The following is a 22,773-nucleotide window of genomic DNA, read 5'->3' as shown; positions in this document are numbered from 1 at the left end:
CAACTAAATTGAAATCAATGACTGTGTAAATTTTTGGTGAACACACCTTCGTAGGTGCTTATAAATAAAAAGACAAGAGTCTCACTGTATTGAATAATTACAAAATTGTATAATTAATTTATATCCCATCTCAACAAGAAATTAGTTATTTATTTATTATTTTTTTTTTATTTTACTCCAACGTATTGTATTAACTTTTTTTTACGTATTTTTTTCCTACGCCTAAAATTTTTACTTTTCATCACACTCCTAATTTAAAAAAAATAAATTAATTAATTAAAAGAACAATTAAAAATGAATAGAAAATATTTTATATAAAAAAAATTCTATACAGTCGAACCTGTCAGAATGCAAACCTAAAAATTTTTTTTTTATATTCAAAAATATCCAACAAGAATTGTTTTCAATTAGTTCCAGAATATTGTAAAAAATATTACAAATTAATTAAATTATAAAACAATTTTTTGAAAAATTGTTTACTGTACGTGATCAAATTTTTAAAAATCTAGTTGCATTCCGACAGGTTTCACTGTATAATAAAAAAATTCTATATAAAACAAAAAAAATAGTAAAATTAAAATAGATAATAATAAAACCAAATAGTAAACTAAACTAAACTTGCAACTAAAATAGTAGATAAATTATTCGACGAAGAGGAAATCAATTTTTGAATCAAAATTTCCCACCTAATTTCAATTATAATTTATCCCATTCTTCGAAAATGAACCTTGAAAATTGCCTCCACTCAACTGTCGTAGACGACAATTTTAAGTCTTCGCGTCTCATTTCTCCTTTTAACGTTCTAATTCTAAAGTTATTTGCGTTCCAGCATTTCTATTTTTATCGATATATATATATACACCTATAAATTGAATAAAGCAATGTCATGACGAGAAGAAAAATATTTTTTTACATAAAATAAAAAAAAGAATAAAATTTAATTTTACATTATATAAAAAAACGATAAAATAAAAAATTTTCACTTTAAATATAAAAATTTCAAAATTCCAAAATTGGATCCAAAGAAAGTAAAAAAAAACTATTTCAACTCATCAAGTGTCAATTGCGGGTCCTTCTGAAGAAGCCGGGCAATAAAAAAAAAAAAAAAAAAAAAATGGAAAGAACATGTTGAACATATTTTGCAATACCTATAGACGTATATATATTTATGCTACATAATACGAGAGTCGATTCTGAAGAAGGAACAAAATCTGGGTCAACTGCTTTCGACCAGTCCTTCCACGTGTTCGGACCGAGAGGATCGTTGGACTCTATATTAAGTTCCACACACGTGCTGTGTTGTGCGAGGGGTAGTCTCAATTTCATATTATTTCTATATCGCTAATTCTGCCCAGTCTTTTGATAAATTCCATACAGATTATACACTCGCTAAATGTGTATAATATCCATTTTTCCTCATTTCAGTCTATTTTCTTCGTTTTTCAATTTTTTTTCTTCCTTTTCTCCACTTTTTTCATTTTTTTTTTTCGAGTAAAGAAAATATTTTTTTAGCGCCAGGTTATTTTTTTAATAATCACTTTTCCACTGTTTGTAAATTCAATTCTTCTCATGAATAATAAAAATGAATTGAATTTCCCAGGAATTTAATTATTTGGGAATTTAATTCAAATTAGAATTTGCATAAAATTAGTCGAGAGAATTGAATTATTTTTGAAAAATTTGTATAAAATTCTTCGTAAGAATTAAATTATTTTTATAAATATTTGAATTCTTTCTTGAATAATAAAATTCGTTGAAAGAATTCAATTTATTAGCAGGTGAAGAAAGAAATATGAACTAATGAATTTTAATACTTGACTCAAAAAGGTACTCGAAGCAAAAAATTGTAGGTTATGTTTTTTTTTTACTTTTGAACTGAAGAAAAGATTGACTCTCACGAAGGAAATTATTTAAATTTCAATTGAATTTAAAATCGTCAATAAATATTAGTTTCGATTTCATAAAAATTAAATGTACAACACGAATAATAATGGTAATAAAATGCGATAATAAATTACGATCATTTTTCTTCTTCGGTCGACACTGCTAGTAACTGCGCATGCGCCACTCTAATCTCTCTATTGATAGAAATTGGCGCGATTATTTAAAATACTCAAATGTAAAAAAATGTCATTCGACATCAAATATTAAGTATTTTTGGAATAATTTTAAAAATTCTCACCTAAACCTCTTTTTGAGAGCGAGGAGTTAACGAAAACTTCCTCAAAAAAATAATTTACAATAAAAAAATAAATATTTTATAGAACAAGACAGTGACAAAAGTGATGGGACAAGTGATAAAATTTCACAAGTGCGGTTATTAAATTAACAAAAATATTGTATCTTTTTACGAATTTAAGATTTTTATTTCTATTTCCTATAATAATGGAACCATATATCGTACCTCTTTTAAAGCTGCCAAGTCGCATTTTCGAATCCCTGACAAAATCATTCCGAAGACTCGTGGTCCTCCCCTTAGATCCTTGTTGACCCATTTTGAATAAATTTTTTTTCCAAAAATATATATTTTCTAAACGAATTTTGTTTTTCACTAATCACTAGCCACTAATAGCCATTACCGTGACAATTTTTCAATGTCCGGTACCGTGAATAAAATATTTTTTCTTCTTCTCCTCTCTCTAAACACAAAGTTTGCACCTCTTGTACGGTTCATTCTCATCTCGATGAAGAGTTCTTTAACATCATGTTACGTACTTCCTTGGTTCCAAGTTCCAGACATGATTTGCATATCATTTTACTATCTGATCTGTGCGAAGAAATTGCTATACACGTTTTGAATTTGCAAGTGCTATTTTATTCCATTATTTTTTGCAAAAAAAAAAAAAGAAAAAAGAAATGGAAAAACCCGTTTCAGAATATTGAAAAGTATACCGTTGTTGAAAATAGTTTTCTTAAAGTAGAAATTTTTGATTTGAAAATTTTTTCTAAAATAGAGGTTTTGTAAATTTATATTGCTAACTGGATAACTGGAATTTTGTTCTTATTTCTAAGAATAAATGAGAACTAAATGTTTAATGGAAGAGCATAACCCAATACTTTTTAAGACGACTTCAAGTATTTGGTTATTAAAGAAGTTATTCCTAAACGAACCCAATGGATTATTAAATTACAGATCTCAATTCATAGACTTGTGTCAATTGAAACTAAATGGCATTTAATTGCATTGAGAAAGATCCGAACAATTTAAAAATTCGAACCAAAAAAACCAGGGGAATCACAAAATAGCAATACAACAGTGCAAAAATTACCAAACAGTATCACAACAATTCCAAAATTAGAAAAAAGAATTTAAAACTCTAATTTTCGTATAAAAAATTAAAAATTTTTGAATGCGGTATTCAAATCTATTTTTAGTATTCTTATAGTATTATAAAGTATTCGAAGAGGAATACTATTAAAGAAGTTGATAAAGAAAAAAAATCCCTTTTCTATGAGTGGCGATGATAAAAGTGTACATACACTTTATCCATGAGAGAATATTCGAATATATAAAATGATAAATAAGACATCTTAAGAAACCATGTGGCACTTCTTATTACGGACTTTATTGCTAGTTGAATAGCACACACCAAGTGAAGCAATATTTCTATACACGTATAAATCTTATAAGATGAAACATTTTCCAGAAATGAGAACTTGATTTAAATTTACTTTTATTTTTGTATTTATAAGAAAACGTGTTTTAAAGTCTGTTACTTTTACTCTTTATTGAAGCATTACCAGAGGAATTGGACGATTTCTAATTACTCTTACTTGATTACGTATTGGCAACATTTAACAATTTTCGTCTATAAAGACTGTAGAAGTCAAATTTAACCATAACTGTTAAAATTTAACTGTATCTATCAAAATTTAACCATATCTTTCAGAATTTAACCATAAATATCAAAATTTAACCATAACTGTTAAAATTTAACTGTATCTATCAAAATTTAACCATATCTATCAGAATTTAACCATAACTATCAAAATTTAACCATAATTATCGGAATTTAACCATAACTATCAAAACTTAACCGTAACTTTCAGAATTTAGCCATAACCATCAAAATACAACCAAAATTATCACAATAACTATATAACTATCAAAGTTTGTCCCCAACTATCAGAATTTAACCACAATTGTCAAAATGGACTCAAAAATTTAACTATAACTAACAAAATTTAACTACAATTATTAGAATTTAACCATAACTGTCAAAATTTACTCTTAACTATCGGAATTTGGCCACAACTATCAGAGTACAACTAAAATTATCACAATAACTATAACTACCAAAGTGTGGCCCCAACTATTAGAATTTAACCACAACTGTCAAAATGAAATAAAAAATATAAAAATTTAACTATAACTAACAAAATTTAACCATAATTATTAGAATTTGACCATAACTATCAGAATTAAACCACAACTATCAAAATTTAACCACGCAACTATCAAAATGCAACGAAAAATATTATAACAATGACTATAACTATCACAATTTAATCATAACTACATGTACGTTCAACAATAACTATCAGAATTTAACCATAACTATCAAAATGCAACCAAAATTTATATGACAACTATAACTATCAAAATTTAACCACAACTATCAAAGTTTAACCATAACTATCATAATTTGACCATAACTATCAGAATTTGACCATAACTATCAGACTTTGACCATAACTATCAGAATTTGACCATAACTATCAGAATTCAACCATAACTATCAGCATTTATCCATAACTATCAAAATGCAACCACGACTACTAGAGTTTAACCATAACTACCAAAATACAACCAAAATTCTAACAATAACTGTAAAAATAAAAATCCAACCATAAAATACAAAAATAATTAAAAATTCAGAAAAAAGAGATAATTGAGAAAGATGCAAAAACCAAAAATTTCTTTCAACTCTTCTGAACATGAGGTTTGGTTCCCGGTTCTGGTAATTACAAGCTAAAGAAAAAAAAATCCAAAACCGATAATAATAATTTTCGTATAGCAGTAAATACAGCGATGAAGGGGAACCAGTTTTCAAAAGTGGAAACTGTTTGTGTTAAGTAAGAAAATACACAATGTGCTTACAAGAAAGTCGTCACACTGAAAAGTAGCTGACATCAATTTTGCTTCGGTCTCACTTTATATAAAAGAATTAGATCGAGGTAACGCGATGTCTATTTGGAAGATAATTGTCCTTATTGTGAAATTTACCACTACCACTACTACTACCACTACTACTAAATAAATAAATTTAAAAACTAAACTCTGCATTTCGCCTGAATTTTAAAACCGTAAATAAGTCCATAAAATTTTGGCTTGTACCAAACATTCTTTATGGACACACTTTTATATTTTTCTTTCGTCTCAGGATCTTCTGAAGAATCAAAAATTACTCAAGTTTTTCTATTTTTTTTTTCTTTAGGTGCCAATAAAACTGATTTTTCTTTTTTTTCAAGCATTTTTGGATCCTAAACAAAAAATATCAAACTTTAGACAATTTTTGATCCAAACTGAAGTTTGGATCAAAAATTGTCTAAAGTTTGATATTTTTTGTTTAAAGTCTAAATTCCTGTTACAATTTTTGTTTTAGGTTCGCTTTGTTTTCATTCTCAAATCATTCCGAATTGTGAACCACATTTGAAAAATGACTTTGATTGCCTGACTTTGATTTCTAAATAAAAAAAACCGATTTTTCTAATTGGGGTTCAGATTTGGATCAAAAATTGCCTAATTGCCTTTTTTTCTTCGTCCCCATTCTTATCTGGGGTTTCTAATGGTGAATCAGGTTTGGATTGTTGAGAATTGCAAACTCTGACAAAAAAAAAGTGTCAATTTACAGCATTCGCAATTTTTTTTCCCCCGAATTTGCTTCTACCATGTCCGTAAAAATGACGAAAGTCGAAAATAGCAGTTTTCAAATTCAGGTGAAGCGAATTCAGTGAACGAGGTCGAAAGGGGTCTAAAGACGTCCACATTCAACAAGTGAAACTTCCGTTTGGCGTGCAATTAAGACATTAGGTTCGATGGTTCAACAGGTTCCGCAACATGTTGCAAAGCTTTTCGAAGCATTCAAAGGCAACTATTCTTTTTGGCAACTATTCTTTTTTTCCAGGAGCAGAACTTTTATTCGGAACTGAACTTCTATTAGTGGAACCATTAGGATCCGAACTTTTCTCATTGGAACGATTGGGGTCCGAACTTTTCTCATTGGAACGATTGGGGTCAGAACTTTTCTCAGTGGAACAATTGGGATCCAAACTTTTCTCAGTAAAACAATTAGGATCGGAGCTTTTCTCAGTAAAACAATTAGAATTGGAGCTTTTCTCAGTAGAACAATTAGGATCCGAACTTTTATCAACGGAACAATTAGGACCCCAACTTTTCTCAGTAGAACAAATAGTAACCGAACTTTTCTCAGTAGAACAATTAGGATCGGAACTTTTCTCAGTGGAACAATTGGGGTCCGAACTTTTCTCACTAGAACAATTGGGGTCCGAAGTTTGATCAACGGTACAAGTGGGACCCGAACTTTTCTCACTAGAACAATTAGGATCGGAACTTTTCTCAGTAAAACAAACCTTAGGGAACAAAAATTTGAGAGCACAAATCACAAGCACAACACGTACGCGAAGATAAAGATGAGTAAACCACAAGCACTGCAGTGTTGAAGAGCACGTGGTCGTGTCACGAATACACCTGTTCGATATGGCCTCGGTTGGGACAACAGTAAACCCAGTGCGCGCACTGGAGGACCTCAAACGACTGCTTCAAGAAACCGGGAACTATCTCGAGCGAACGAGTCGATATACCCAGGAGGAAGAGTGATGCCGGAAATAACCCCATGCCGTAGTTCAGTGCCGTTGACCCTGCTTGATCTCTCTCTCACTCTTGAGGGTCCCAACATCAGGACATGTTTTACCTCTTCTTCTTCTTCTTCTTCCTTCTCCTCCTCATTCCCTTTATTCCCCTCCCCATAAATCCTTCTATTATCTCCACAAATTTAAATCCTTCCAAAAAAATTTATCAACTTTCTAAATGAAAAAAAAAAAGAAAATTAAAATTAAACCGCCACGACGGTACCGACCAAACTCTGCGAACCGACAACACCAAGAGGGGAATATATAAAATACAAAAAAGAAGAAGAAGAAGAAGAAGAAGAAGAAGAAGATGATGATGGGAAAAAAAGAACGACCAGGATGAATAGGCGCGCGCAGAATGAGTAACCGAAGTGTATTCACGAGCTACGACGAGAACAACCGAGGTGTATTTTCTCTTGTTATAAACCCGGTGCACGGATGGATGGATTCTTTACACACCAAACGGAATCGAAGGAATGAGGAGAGAGAATATATGTCCATGAGTTTGTTATACTCTGGATTGTGTTCTGTCCTTTCACGTGCAGAGATAGAGAGAGAGAGAGAGTGAGAGAGAGAGAGAGAGGCCCAATGGCGACAAGAAGAGGGGCAAACGTGGGCCTTGGAGACCACAAAAGAAGATGTATTTTATTCAGCTTATTTTAAGATTTTTTTCAAAAAATTTACTTTTTGGCTTCATCATACTGAAGAATATTTGTAGCCGAAAATTTAAGTACTGCTTAATTATGTTAAGCAGTACTAACATTATGTTCGCATTATGTTCGTTAATTATTCATTCAAACTTCAACTACTGTTCCATTATGTTCAATTATTATTTATTAATAGAGAAAAGATGTCTTTTATTCTTGTGCCCTACTGTCCACAAGAATAAATAAATAAATAAATGTGTCCAGTAGGGCACAATAATTAAAAAAAAATCTCTTTTCTCCATTATAAATAGTTAAAATAAAGGGGTATTTGCACTTCATATATTATTATTTATTAATATCATAAAATAAAATTTTTAGCAGTAAGCTTACTGCAACATTACACTGACAGGCTTCGCACTCATCTACTGAAACCTACTATTTACTACTTTTTCTACGTTATACTACTGATTGGATACTTTCTTTAGATTTCAGTCACTAAAAGCTACTATTTCTGTTTTTTTAAAGTAAAAAATACTTTAAAAAAACTAAGTAATAATAACTAAATAATAATAATAATAATAACTAAATACTTTAAATTCGCCAATACTAGAAATCAAAAAACTATTCTCAAAAATTATAATCAAATTCTTTAAAACGATTCAATTTTATTTTCAGAAAATATTCGAAATTCAATTTTCAATATCTAGTATATTTTCATAAAATTTCGCAAAAAATTTCAATTATTTAAAAAAAAATTAATAAAATTCAATTATTGTCATAAATAATAAAATTTCCACAGGAATTCAATTAATTTAGAATAGAAACAAATTTCAAAAAAATCAATTATTTAACAAAATTTTCATACAATTCTTCACAATTCTTCAATTACTTTCACTAATAATAGCATTTTTTCATGGAAATTCAATTTATTAAAAAAATTTTTGATAAAATTCTAAGCAAGAATTCTATTATTTTCGTAAATAATAAAACACATTGAAGAATTTCAATTATTTTCAAATATTTTAAAATTGTTCGAAAGAAATCAATTAATTTAAATACAATTTTAATTAAATTTTTTTGAAATAATTCAACTATTTTTTTTTAGATTTTTATAAAATTCTTCCCACGAATTCTATTATTTACGTACATAAATAATTTTTCAAAAAAAAATTCAATTATGTTCGTAAATAATAAAATTATTGACGAAAATTCAATTATTTTGAGGCATTTTAATAAAATTCTTTGCAAAATTCAATTATTTTCATAAATATCAATATTCATCGCAAGAATTCAATTATTTTTAAAAGCAGTAAATTTCTTTTTGGAAATTCAATTATTTAAAAAAATTCTAATAAAATCGTTCGTAAGAATATTCAATTATTTTCATAAATAATAAAATGCTTTTTAGGAATTCAATTATTTCAAAAAATTTTAATAAAATACCACACAGACATTCACTTATTGTCAAAAATTTTAATAGAATTCTTTGTAAAATTTAATTATTTTAAAAAACTTTTCGCAATTCAATGATTTTCAATATTTACTATTTTCATAAAATTTCCAAACAGAATTCAATTATTTAAAAAAATGTTTGTAAAAATCTTCGTAAGAATTCAATTCTTTTCATGAATAATAAAAATGAATTGAATTTCTCAGGAATTCAATTCTTTAAATTAGAATTTGCGTAAAATTAGTCGAAAGAAGTGAATTATTTAAAAAATTTTATAAAATTCTTCGCAAGAATGAAATTACTTTTTATAAATATTTAAATTTGTAGAAACAAAAATTCTGATTCTTGTATTTATAAAGCATATATTGCTTATAAAAAAAAACAAGAATTAATAAAAAAAATATTCCTGATGTCTTATTTCAAAAAATAAGTAATAAAGCGTTACTGAATCTTTTAAACGATGACTTATGGTAAACATCTTAAAATACTGCTCTCCTATGGTTGACTGACTCTCTTTACTCTCCAGATGCCTTGTACTGAACCTTGAAGTTAGGGAGGGTCACGGACTGATTGGAATTCGAAAGGGGTCGTCCTTACAGTGTCGTAAGTCGTAACTGTTACTGGGATGGGATATACATATATGTATATCGAACGAGTCGCGAACAAGGGCGACCGGAAGGAGTCCATGTAAAAACTTTTTCATCGATATTATCGAGCCGTTTGAGAGGAGAATTTTTTTTCACCTATACAAAAAAGAACCTACCCTTTCTTGTAGCTTTTTTTTCTATCTTCCCTACTGAATGTTAGGTAAATTTTTCTAAACGCTTCTTTAACGGAAACATTTCCATTTTTCTAATTCAAAATTTTGAGTCAAATCTGCATTATCTGAGTTGTCTTAAAGGAAAAAAAAAAAAATTATCCTGTTGGCCTTCGTGCTCCTCAGGGTCAGTTTGACCTTCCTGGTATAATGTGAACAATCCCTGCGCCGAAATTCGCTGGCAGTTTTTGACAATGATTTTTTTTTTTTTTGATCATTTACAATGATCTTCCCTAACAGCTATGATCATAATTAACATTTATTTTTTATTATAATTATTTCCCAAACTGTATTTTCGAATCTTGAAGTGTTCCAAAAATTCCCAGACATCTTTTCTATTCGGTAATAATTTTTTTAATAGCGAATAAATTTTTTCCCAACTAATTTTCTCTTCCGTGCGTTCTCATTTGTGATATCAACTGCAGTATAGAACAACCTGTTTCTTCCCTCGCGTGTTACTCTTTCCTCGTTTTATAACAAAAGCTAGATATATACATATATATAAAAGTATCACGGAAGAGGAGACTGGAATCCATAAATAGTTAATGAGCAATTAACAAAAAAGGCATATCATTTTGCGAGACGCTTCGCTTAACAAACATATTATCAATCATTAAATTTCTAATATCTATAGTTTTGTGTGACGGGGAGAGAAAGAGAGAATAAAAAAAAAATTAATCATTACAAATAAGTTACCGCAGTTTTCTCCTCTTTTATATTTGCCGTTAGGTAATTTATAATCGTGTCAGGTTTTACCGGCTTAGGATTATATTGTGGCACGTTGGATAAAAAAACCTTTTTTTTCAATTTTTTTTTTCTTTACGCGAACAAAAGGGATTTTTTTGTGGTCATGTTATTTTTGACTGTTGCCCGCTGTTGCCGGAAGCGATGACTAATAAAGAAACCGCGACCAAAAAAGACAAACAAACAAAACTTATCATCCATGAAAATTTACACGAAAAATTCTTCCATGAAAAAATAATTCCACTTTTTAAAAGTTAATACTTTATTGAAATTTCTCTCTAAAAATTTAGTATCACCAGAGAAAAGTATCTGTCATTAAAAAAAATTCCAGGGGTAAATTGCAATTTAGCACTGCATGAAATACAATATTTCTTTGAAATGAGTTCATAAAATGAAATAAAGGAATATATATCTATACAATCTAATCTTTTTTTTGAACGTGAATAGTTTAAAGAGTTCTCAAGTTACGCCAATGATGTTTAAAATTATGTTTGAGGTGCGATATTCCCCTTTACCTTTAAATTCCTAACATCCTGTGGGTGGTATTAAACCTTGGAGCAAGTTTTCTCATGTGCTTTAATATCGCCGGGAACTATCTAATAGGCTAGAAAATGCTTTTGTATATTACCAAGAACACCTACTAAAGTATTTAGAACGATAATACATTTACAAATATAATATATGATCCAGTATTTTCGAAACTATTATTATCCTATCTTTATTGCTTGCATTATCTTTAGAATTTCATATAGGGAAATATTATTATAATTATAACAAAGTTCATCTAGTTTCAAATTTAATTGCTTTGTAATTTTTTTTTCTCTTTAATTACATAGAAAAACTATTTTTGCAGATTATTTACTTCGAAATAATCTGCAAAAAATGTTCTTATCTTATTAATCTAACGAAAAACAGTACAAAAAAACTGTTTTCTAAAAATTTTAGTCTTTATATTGAATCTGCCTTTTTGAATTTTTAAAATCTAGTATCAGATTTGTAATCAGCGACTGCAAAAACCCCCGGGTAACAAGTTTCAAGCCAATTAGTTTATTTTTTTAAGATTCGGTCGCCATATTGGATCCGCTATTTTGAATTTTGAAAATCTGATATCAGATTCGTAACCAGCGACCCCAAAAACCCCCGAGTAACAATTTTAAAGCTAATCTGTTGAATTTTTAAAAACTCGGCCGCCATATTGGATCCGCCATTTTGAATTTTGAAAATCTAACATCAGAAACGTAATTAGCGACCCTGAAAACCCCAAAGTAACAATTTTTAAACAATTCCGTTGAGTTTTTGAAAATTCGATTACCATATTGGATCCGCCATTTTGAATTGTCAAATTTTGACATTAGATTCGTAACCAGCGACCCCAAAAACCCCCGAACAACGATTTTTAAGTAATTGCGTTGAGTTTTTGAGGATTCGGTCGCCATATTGGATCCGCCATTTTGAATTTTCAAATTCCGATATCAGATTCGTAACCAGCGACCCCAAAAACCCCCGAGTAACAAGTTCTAAGCAAATTTGACGAATTTTTGAAAATTCGTCTGCCATATTAAATTCGCCATATTGAATTTTGAAAATCCAACATCAGATTCGTAATCAGCGACCCCAAAAACCCCCGAGAAACAATTTTAAAGTGAATCAGGTGAATCTTTAAAAATTCGTCCGCCATATTGGATCCGCCATTTTGAATTTTACAGTTCTAACTTCAAACAAGCGATCGTTGTTAAAGGAAAACTAAAAAACAATACAAATATTACATGTTAGTAGTTATTTTGCTTTCTATCATTGAAGTTATATCAACGATTATGTATTTGAAGTCAGAATTACAAAATTCAAAATGGCGGATCCAATATGGCGGCTGTGTTATTTAAAATTCAACGGATTCGCTTCAAAACTATTACTCGGGGGTTTTTCATGTCGCTGATTACGAATCTGATATTAGATTTTTAAAATTCAAAATGGTGGATCCAATATGACTGATATTTTTCTTAAAAATTCACAAAATTCGCTTGAAATTTGTTACTCGCCGATTTTTGGAATCGCTTATTCCGTTTCTGTTATTGGATTTTTAAAATTCCAAATCGCGGATTCAAAATGGCGGTCGAATTTTTAAAGATTCAACAGATTCGCTTTAAAATTGTTACTCGGGAGGTTTTAGGGGTCGCTGATTACGTTTCTGATGTTAGATTTTCAAAATTCAAAATGGCGAATCCAATATGGCGGCCGAGTTTTTAAAAATTCAACAGATTAGCTTCAAAATTGTTACTCGGGGGTTTATAGGGTCACTGATAACGAATCTGATGTTAGATTTTCAAAACTCAAAATGGCGGATCCAATATGGCGGCCGAGTTTTTAAAAATTCAACAGATTAGCTTCAAAATTGTTACTCGGGGGTTTATAGGGTCGCTGATAACGAATCTGATGTTAGATTTTCAAAATCCAAAATGGCGGATCCAATATGGCAGCCGAGTTTTTAAAGATTCAACGGATTCGCTTCAAAATTGTTACTCGGGGGTTGTTAGGGTCGCTGATAACGAATCTGATGTTAGATTTTCAAAACTCAAAATGGCGGATCCAATATGGCGGCCGAGTTTTTAAAGATTCAACGGATTCGCTTCAAAATTATTACTCGGGGGTTTTTAGGGTCGCTGATAACGAATCTGATGTTAGATTTTCAAAATTCAAAATAGCGGATCCAATATTTCGGACGAATTTTTTAAAAATTCATTAAATTCTCTTGAAACTAGTTATTCGGTTCAGCTCTTGAAAACTTTATCTAACAGTTATTGATAAATAACAATAGTGACATTCCCAAACCAAATCTAATTTTAAAATCCGTTTACATTCCTCACTATCAAGGTAACCTATAAACTCAGTTTGGAATTTCACCTTTTAAATTTATAGTCCTACTCTAATGACTTTTTCTAATTTTTAAAGTTTGTTGCCCTTCTGACTTTCGACCCAACCCAAAATCCTAGACCTAGTAATCTATTCAATTGATTTTCAAGATAACGTCTTGACCTTTAAAAGGCGCATTATTTCACCCCATTCACTTTGTTGAACTTAGACCTAGAATTTTCGTGCGACTACAACTTGCAATTAGCAAATTTTATGAATAGTCATCATTTGTTATAGGTATCTAGTGAAAATATAATAAAACTTACTTGGAACTTCTTTGCCTGGAGCGCTGCTCAAATCACTCATAGAACTTCGTACAGAACTGCGGGCAGTCTCCTGATTCGGTGATTTAGTTTCCTGACGACCTCTTCCTCGTCTTTGAAATAAAAATAAACACAGATTAGTTAAAATTCAAAATTAATGTTTGCTTTCAAAAATTAATAGCAGTTAAATAAAAGGAAGTGGTGAATAACAATTTTCGATTGCAATAATTTTACGAATGGAAAAAGAAAATAAATGTAGAGACGTAGAGAGAAATGGCAATGAAGAGAGAAATGTTTAAGATTACCCCGGAAAAAATATTGCAAAGGTAAAATATGGATGAGAATTAATATGAGAAATAGAAGTACTTTAGGATTAAAAAAAAGAGTTGTATCCAGACTCGACGGTTACTTTGTATATAAATATTGCAACATCCGTACGATATCAAAGAAACTGGAATTCTTTTTTCCGAGAGTTTATCTAAGAACAGAATCTTCAAACTTGCGTGGGCAGTTTCTTGTACTTTAACAGCAATCAGTATTCTTATTTCCATGTATTACCCAAGTGAATCCGAACGATAAAATCTTCAACAATGCAATATAGGAAATAATTTCATTTCTTATATAAAATTGCAACAATCGCAAGGAATTCTTTATGATGTTAGGCCACTGTCGACTTTTTCGAATAATCGACAAAATTTTTAGAAAAAAATATAATGATCTATTTTAAAGTCCAAAAGTTAAAATTCAATGTTTCGAGTATAGCGGACTAAAGGTAAAATAATGTTTTAAAATAACTACCCGTACCGTTTATCTTTATTGGAACCAGCATTATTGTTGGCGTCCCCACAATTTCTTCTTCCTGGTGAAGATGTTGTGGCATTTGTGAGATTCTGCAACACTCTGGATTTGACATCCTTTCGCATTACTCTAGCTCTGGCTTCATTTTTGCCAGCCTCTATTTTATTCATAACCGCGTCCCATCTTCCATTTTTTCTCGGTGCCCTCTGGGGTCTTCTACTTTCCTTCCCCTCATCCTTCGGCCCCGATTCAATCATTTCCTTAATTTTCGAAATGACATTACGTTTTGGCATTTTATATTTCTTCACGTGCGGCGGTGTTTCATTTTTATTATTCGACTTTGTCTGCTGATCGTCAGTTTCAATCTGACGATTACGATTTCTATCCACTTCGATGGTTGTCACCTCCATCGGCATACTCGTTTCCATTGAATCGTTACTGACCTCCAGCACATTCTTGGATGAGTCCTAAAATCAAAAGTTCGAATTAGAATCATAAATCAGAATCAGGGCTAATTCCACCAAGAATTTAATCATTGATTAACTTTTAATCGGTGTTGGTGAAACTGGCCCTTAGAAACAGAATTGAAATTAGAAATACAAGAAAGAATTTACCTGCAAATAGTTTAGGATAATTTGAGCAGGTTCGGGTTTAACATTAGGAGAGAGTTGACTCTTTTGCGAGAGTTCAGTGTCCGCAGTGTCGGGAGTGCGATCCTCGCTGAACACCTCCTCACAATTAGGACGATCGTCCTGCCGTTTATCGAGATCAGAATAAATACCACTCGAGTCCATTTCCTCACCCATAAAACTAGGACATATTCTACCCCCCGGCGCACAAAATAACGTTCCATCAATCACTTGCGCTCGTCTATCACCTCTGATTATTTCCTCATGAGCGTCCGCGTCACTTTCAGTGAAGAAATCGGAATCAGTCATTGGATCTTGCCGACAAGGTGCAACAATGAGATTTGATGGTGCGACAACTAGAGGGATTTCGGGTCCACGACTCGCGGGTCGTGAATTTTCTCCATCGCCTTGATAGCCAGCCTCAAGACTTGTGATACTTGTTATTGAAGTTATAAAACTAACGGGAAGTACCGATCTCACTGGTTCAGCTGGTTTTGGATCAAGTGGCAATTCCTCGGGTGATGGACTTCTCTCAATCGAACCGGCAATTATTGGTTCAACATCCAATGAAAGTGGCACCTCCGATGGACGTAATGCTGAATGTCGTATTAATTTACCACCAGCGGATCCAGTGAGATTCTCGCAGGATGGCGTTCTTGAACCTTCGAGAGCCACTGTGAAGTCAGGCATTTGATCCGGTGTCAGAATACCCAAACTTTCGTCGTGCTCGAAGGAATTTTGCTTGTGGAGCATTAAATAATGAGGCGCTGACGCTGTACCCGCATCTCCAAATGCGCCAAGATTATTCAAATCCTGATGGCAATTATTGTCCTCGACGTCATCGAGTCTCTTCAACTGGGGATCCTCGACCAAGCTGCAAAAATTTGAGACAAATTAATTTAGAGAATAACGATAGTTTTTAGTTTGTTAATTCTAAAGAAAGGGACTTGCGGTATGATGGTTACCGGACTTTTTTTTCTCGGAAGTCTAACTTTTTTAATAATATAGCAATAGCAGTTGTACAGTACAGCCATCGTAGTCGCGAACAGCTCGTAGGGTGGAGAGAGACTGACCAGTGCGCACGAGACTCGCGCCGCTTCCCTTCCCCCTCCATTCGCTCTCTTCGCGACTATATAACCCGCGCGCTCAGTCTTTTCCGTCAGTTCGTCTACCGACTTGGCTCGAGGTGCACTTCGGACTAACCGAGCTAAACCTCCCAATTCGTCACTATAGATCATGGAATGAATTCTAAACTACTTCCGTAAAATAATAATTCCACAAAATGCTCCCAATACTAAATGTATCAAAACGTCGTCAATGCAAATAAATAAAGTTACTTAAACGGTACAAGGCCCGGTAAAATTTATTACGCAAAATGCTCCAGATTCATCACGATAGATCATGGGATGAATTCTAGACTACTTCCATAAAAAATAAATCGACGAAATGCTTTAGATTCAGGGGGAAACAAATATTTTTAATTACATAGATCCGCAAACAGATCGGAGGATTACAACAACAACGGATTGGTAAATATTTCTACCCCGGATTCCCTGGCAGAAAAAATTTGTCTGTTCTACTAAAAATAAAAGGGAACTTACCCGAGAAAGTCCAGCTTTTCATTGCTGAGACGTTCCAAACGTTCATCATCATTATTGTCTGCACTCCAGGTGCAAGAAGTCTTATACGTTCCATCTGATTTCCCTGCAAATGAAAATGGAACTTTAGCATTTTTTTTTGGAATGATGGAAATATTCTGAAGAGTTCCAAGAGACACTTGTGGAAGAAGAAGTTAGGAGTGAATGTTTACCTTCAGCAGCAGGTGTAGAAGCAGCTCTCTTGATGGTTTTCACTTTTGGTGTAGTTGTATTGTCGTTCTCGTAACTATTAACATGCGGATAACCGGAAATAATTGCTGAACGTCTATGACCGGAGGCTAATTTGTTCGCTCTTAGTTTTGGCAGAAACGAAGGCCGAACAGCCCGTGGAATTGGAATTCGACTTTCTGCTGAGTTCTGCAATGAGAAAATTAATAATTTATTAGTAATCATCTAAACTATCAGGAGCAGAATAATTTTTTGGATTATGATCATTAGGATAGGTCATTAGGATGACTGGCATTAGGATCAGATGAATATTGCTTCCTCAAAGAAAGCTTTATGGTAATTAGCTACGTGAACTATATTTAGGTGGAAAAAAAAATAAGAGTACATTGTCCGTTTGTCTAAAAATAAAAATAGTCTTCAATCCTGGACATTCTGGAGGATGAAGCAGTAGACTTAGCTACTTCACTTCATAGTCTCATTTCTCAATGCCAAATCAAAAAACACATTTTGTAACAGATATTGCTCATTTCATTTACCAACTCGACATTACGTTCTGCTACACTGATTCTTTCAGCGGAAATCGTTTACTGCCTTTAAACAACAATTTTCAACGCATTTACACGCTGGTGGTAATAAAAGCCAGCGGATATTATAACCGAAAAAATGCACCCATTGAGGGATTTTGTTTTAGACCCTAAACCAAAAGTATAATTATATTATGCTACTTGTATTATCCTGATTCTTTTTACAGAAATTGATGGAAGCTTCAAATGTTCCACCCAAAAACTTTCACCGTAACTTTCGTAAAAATTTATTAAAGATTGCCTTGCAAACTTCGGAGTATTGCAAAGTTTAGTCAAAATTGTGTAAAGATTTAAATGCCCCACTTCAGTTAATGTTTATCGTGAAACTTTCCTGAACATTTAAATTAAACTTTCGCCTAAATCATTATAGATTTAGGCAAAAATTTACATGTTCAGAAAAGTTTTAAGGAAATCTTTAAAGATTTAGGCGAAAATTTATAATTTAAATATTCAGGAAAGTTTGTAATACCAATGATGATTAAAAAAATTATTAGAAAGTCGACATTTTGAGACATTGCATAAAATATTAATGGCGTGCAGGCGACTTTTCTGCGAATAAGAATTGGCCATTAATTAATTAGATGATAAGCAGCTTTCGATATAATGTGCGCTTGCATAATTGTATATCGCGTCATGATACAGTAAAATATGAGATGCTACTTCAATAACTATATGAAAGTTAATTGTTCTCAACTTACAATGCAAGGACAACTACATTCTATACACATTATTATACGAACCGCGTTAAAAAGTAAAAAAAAATAATAATCTCTATTCTCTCAAACACTTAAACTCTCTGTTGAATGTAGAATTAAATACAAAATAAAGTATACAAAAAGAAACGTCGTAAATTGAATAATTGTGTTTATGTAATTACTGCCTGTTAGTGCCTTTAAAGTTAATTTTATGCTTTTAATTCTTTTCATACGCCAATCTCGTTTTGATGTTAATAACAAAAGCGAGACCCCGACCCTCTAAAGTTTAAGCTTAAAAATAATTATAAGAAACAAAAACTAATAAACTAATGATTGTGGTGATGGAAATTGGCCTAAAAAATTCTTATTTATGGAAACAAGAACAAAAATTTTCAATTATCTTATTTTTGTTGAAAACGTGGTTGATAATAAATCGTTTGTTTTGAAAACATGAAAAATCGTTTGACCCTTGAATGCTTGAATTTAACGGTAAATTGTTTTAGAGAATAAAATTAATTTTGTAAATAATAATAATAATAGTTTGTCGACCGCAACCCTGACAGCAACATTTGTAAAGCTGACATTGATACCGGTTAGATGATCGCGTGACCATTTCGTCTTAAGTAGGTGCAACAATGTAAGAATTCTTAAGTAGGTAGGTGTTTCAAACTGGCATCTCTTTTAAACTGAGTGATAGTAATTGTTGATTCCTTACGGTTATATATGTTTATAATATAATATATATACATGTACAAATAATATATAAATATTTATATACATTTATGTAAATTATACACCGTATTTCATTCTACACTATATTTTATTTATTTTCTCAATTTTCACTAAATAATATTTTTAATTTTTTTTTTTTTGAAATATTGCTAAGTTTCGGTTTATTTAGTTATACTATAAATATTCTATAATTATATTATATAGAAAAATAATAAATACTATAGAAAAAAAATTAGTAAGAGAAGCTGGAGCAAAAAGCCTATATCTTAGGGTTTCGTGGCCTAAAAGAACAAAAAAATAAATAATAAAAAAAAATTGTAAACCATAGCAACGATCATTATCGTAACGTAACGCCCCCCCCTAGGGGGCCGTTAGGATCTACGAACGCCCTAGGCAACGAAACCCTAAAAATAGTGAATATTTTATTTTAAAAAAGTAAATATTGTAATAAACAATATTATTATATAAAAAATTGAAAAAAAAAATTATATTATTAATAATATTTTTAAATTTATAAATTTAAAATTTTAATTTATTAATTTTAATTTTAAATTTTAATTTCGTTAAATATTTCTATCATCAGAAATGTAAAAATTAATTCGCCAAGAGTTATGTTTATTTCTATAGGTACACTATATAAATGCTATTTATAAGTAAAAAAATAAAAATGCGATTAGAAGAAATTGACATTAATAATGGAAACAATAAAATGAATGAAAATAATGCCAAGAACGCTTATGCAATCGATTGTATTTCTGGAATCTTGTTATGTATTTATTTATTTATTTATTATTTTTTTTTCTCATTCTTTCTTTGAGAACATGACTTGACATACGTGTAAAAGTCTGAACCTATGATTTTATCTTATTTTCTCACAGTGTATTCTCAATAATTTTAAAAACTTTTTCTATTTTTTTCCATATATTAGATACTGAAAGAAAAATATAAAAAGAAATATTCCAAATATTTATTTTTTCGCAAGAAGAAAAAAATACTCTAAATACATTCTTTTCTATGAAACAATAACAATACTTTGACTATATTTTTTTCTATGAAAACAATTATCTACCTGTATTTTTTTTAAAAAGAAAAAATACTGTATTTTTTTTTATAAAAAAATACTCTAAATATTTTTTTCTATGAAAAAATAAAATACTCAAAATATATTTATTTTCGAGAAGAAAAAATACTCTAAATATATTTTTTTCAAGAAGAAAAAATACTATAAATATTTTTTTCTATGAAAAAAATACTATAAATATTTTTTTCTATGAAAAAAAAATACTCCAAATAGTTTTTTCTATAAAAAAATAGATAGTTTAGATAGTTAAGTGTCAATACTCTAAATATTATTTTCTATGAAAAAATACTCTAAATATATTTTTTTTCAAAAAGAAAAAATACTCTAAATACTTTTTCTATGAAAAAAAGTACTTTTAAATAAATTTTTTTTTCTTGAAAAAAAAAATTAAGAATTTATTTTAAAAAATTTCTATCTGGGCGTTCGGGTTAAGTGTATAGAAATACATAAAATGTTATAACATATGAACAAATATTGTTCTTATAAATTTAAAACGAAGGTGCTTCAAATGAAAGCAAAGTTTAAGAAGCATTATATTTCTTATCTCCTTTCTCTGGGTATATATACAATTTTATACTTGTATATAATCATCATGACCTAATTCCACATGGAAATTGAATCAATTTCAATCAAAAAAAAAAAAAAAGAAGGAAAGAAAATAATTGATAATATACTTGAAGCTTTGCAATATCAAAAATTGATAAAAGAAATAAGAAATAGAATTAAATTAAATATTTATCTATAGAAATATAGTTTTCACCTTTTTGAAAAAAAATCACATTTCTTTAGTTCTTGAAAAATTTCTTAAAATCAACTTTTAAGAATATTAATAATAATAATAATTAATAAATATTAATTGTTAATATATTATATTAATATAATTGTCTATTTTTCCAACAAAACTTGTTTTTAAATATTATTTTAATGTTGTATTTATAATTCTACACGAAAAAGACAAAAAAAAAAAATATATTTTTGAATTTCGCGCCTAAAAGTTCTTTAGATTGCCGCCTAGATGGCATGAAAATTCGCTCACAAGCGAAATAAAGCTAAATTATGGTCTTTCTTCAATGACAATATTGGAGAAATAATAATTAATAATAATATTATTAATAATAATAATAATAATGATAATAACAACAACAATAATAATAATAATAGTAATTCACTTCCGACTACAAAAAAAAATAATTATAATAATAAGAAAATAAAAATAATAATAATAATAATACTAAAATAATACTAATAATAATAATAATAACAAAATAAAAATAGTAATAGTAATAATGGTAATAATAGTAATAACAATAATAATGATAATAATAATTTAAAAAAAGAAAAAAATAAGAGAAATAAAATAAATTTATAATTTAGGGAAATATTTACCTGCTTCTCTATAAGCGTATTGTATATAAAACACGTTTGAACATATATAAATATAAATGTGTATATGATATGTTTGATGCGGGATTTGGCCTGATTTAACGTTATGCTCACGTGAACACGAATAAAACTAGGCATTGAATTTGTTATCAGTCTTGCGTTTAATCGGAAGCACTTGCCATGTGCATTGAGTATCATAAACTTAATTACAGGAGGAGAGAAAATAATAGTCATTCATCTAATGACTTTAAATTATATTTGTCTACCGGAAATAATAAATTTTAAATAAATCTTCTTCAAACTGGACTTCATAATTCAACATAATAAATGATGTCATTTTTTTTTTAAGGCGAAGAAACAAATTTTCGTCACTGAAAAAAAAAATAAATAAAAGAGTGATGCGCGCGCAATTGAACGAGAGGGGCGAAGCGGACCGCTATTGGTCAATGACACTTCCCCCCCACTACTTTCCCCTGACTGCGCGCGCAGAATTTTTAATTCAAGTCCGAAAAAGAAAGGAAGAAACCGTTTTCTTTCCACGTGACATAAAGAACTAACTAAAAAATTTAAATAAATATTAAATGTTTAAATAAAATACTAACACTTTTGAAGAAAATTTTTTTTTTTTTGATAAAAATGGAGCTATTTTTAAAACAATAATTTTATCATCAATATAATTTATAAGCTACGTTAAGCAGCGACAATGGAGAAAGTAGTTTTACAACTATTTGTCCGGGTTGGTAATTAATTAATGATTTAGTAAAAGTTTAATCAAAGACTCATTATTATTGAAAGGAGGATGTTTGAACGCCACTAATTATTTGTGGGTCAGATAATGTTGTAAAGAATGCTCGAGTTGATTTATTTCTCCAATGTTGTCATTGCATCGCATCGGCGGGGCGATTACAATATAATTAATTAAATCAAAAAGATAGACCCCTTAAGCCAATTAAAAATTTCTAATTAAACTAAAAAAAAGTGTATAATATAAAATTTAAAATTACGAAAATTTGAATTCAAAATATTTTCTACAAATAGAAATCATTTTTTCAATTATTACAATACAATTAAAAATTTAAAAAAAAATTAAGAAAAATAAAAAAATTTGTAACTAAAAAAAAAGGAAAATTAATTACGAAAATTCGAATTCAGAATAGTTTCTACAAATATTTAGAAATTATTTTTAATCGAATTGGTTTTAAATTATTTTTATTTTATTTTCGTTTATTTTCTAACTGAGAGGAAACTATTTTATATCACCAGCGGCTCTATGTCGTTTGCGAGAGAATTTTCATGCCATCTAGGCGGCGAGCCAAAGAACTTTTAGGCGCGAAATTCAAAAAT

General features: G+C 30.0%; 1 protein-coding gene across 2 annotated transcripts in view; it reads right to left on the bottom strand.

Moving 5' to 3' along the window:
• The window catches only part of LOC122506557, a 66,514-nt gene that overhangs the window by 21,111 nt on the left and 22,630 nt on the right, over window positions 1-22,773 (bottom strand). For both annotated transcript variants that reach the window (XM_043618814.1, XM_043618815.1), the window contains 5 exons: window positions 16,939-17,143; window positions 16,730-16,832; window positions 15,114-16,002; window positions 14,506-14,966; window positions 13,705-13,814 (listed from right to left, as the gene is read on the bottom strand). In XM_043618814.1, coding sequence (XP_043474749.1) covers window positions 13,705-13,814; window positions 14,506-14,966; window positions 15,114-16,002; window positions 16,730-16,832; window positions 16,939-17,143 — 1,768 coding nt within the window. The remainder of the gene's footprint in view (window positions 1-13,704; window positions 13,815-14,505; window positions 14,967-15,113; window positions 16,003-16,729; window positions 16,833-16,938; window positions 17,144-22,773) is intronic.

Source organism: Leptopilina heterotoma, unplaced genomic scaffold, assembly GCF_015476425.1.
Source record: "Leptopilina heterotoma isolate Lh14 unplaced genomic scaffold, ASM1547642v1 Lhet_42, whole genome shotgun sequence".
Lineage (NCBI taxonomy): Eukaryota > Metazoa > Arthropoda > Insecta > Hymenoptera > Figitidae > Leptopilina > Leptopilina heterotoma.
The sequence above is the reverse complement of the archived record's forward strand: the minus strand, read 5'-3'. Positions and strand labels throughout refer to the sequence as shown.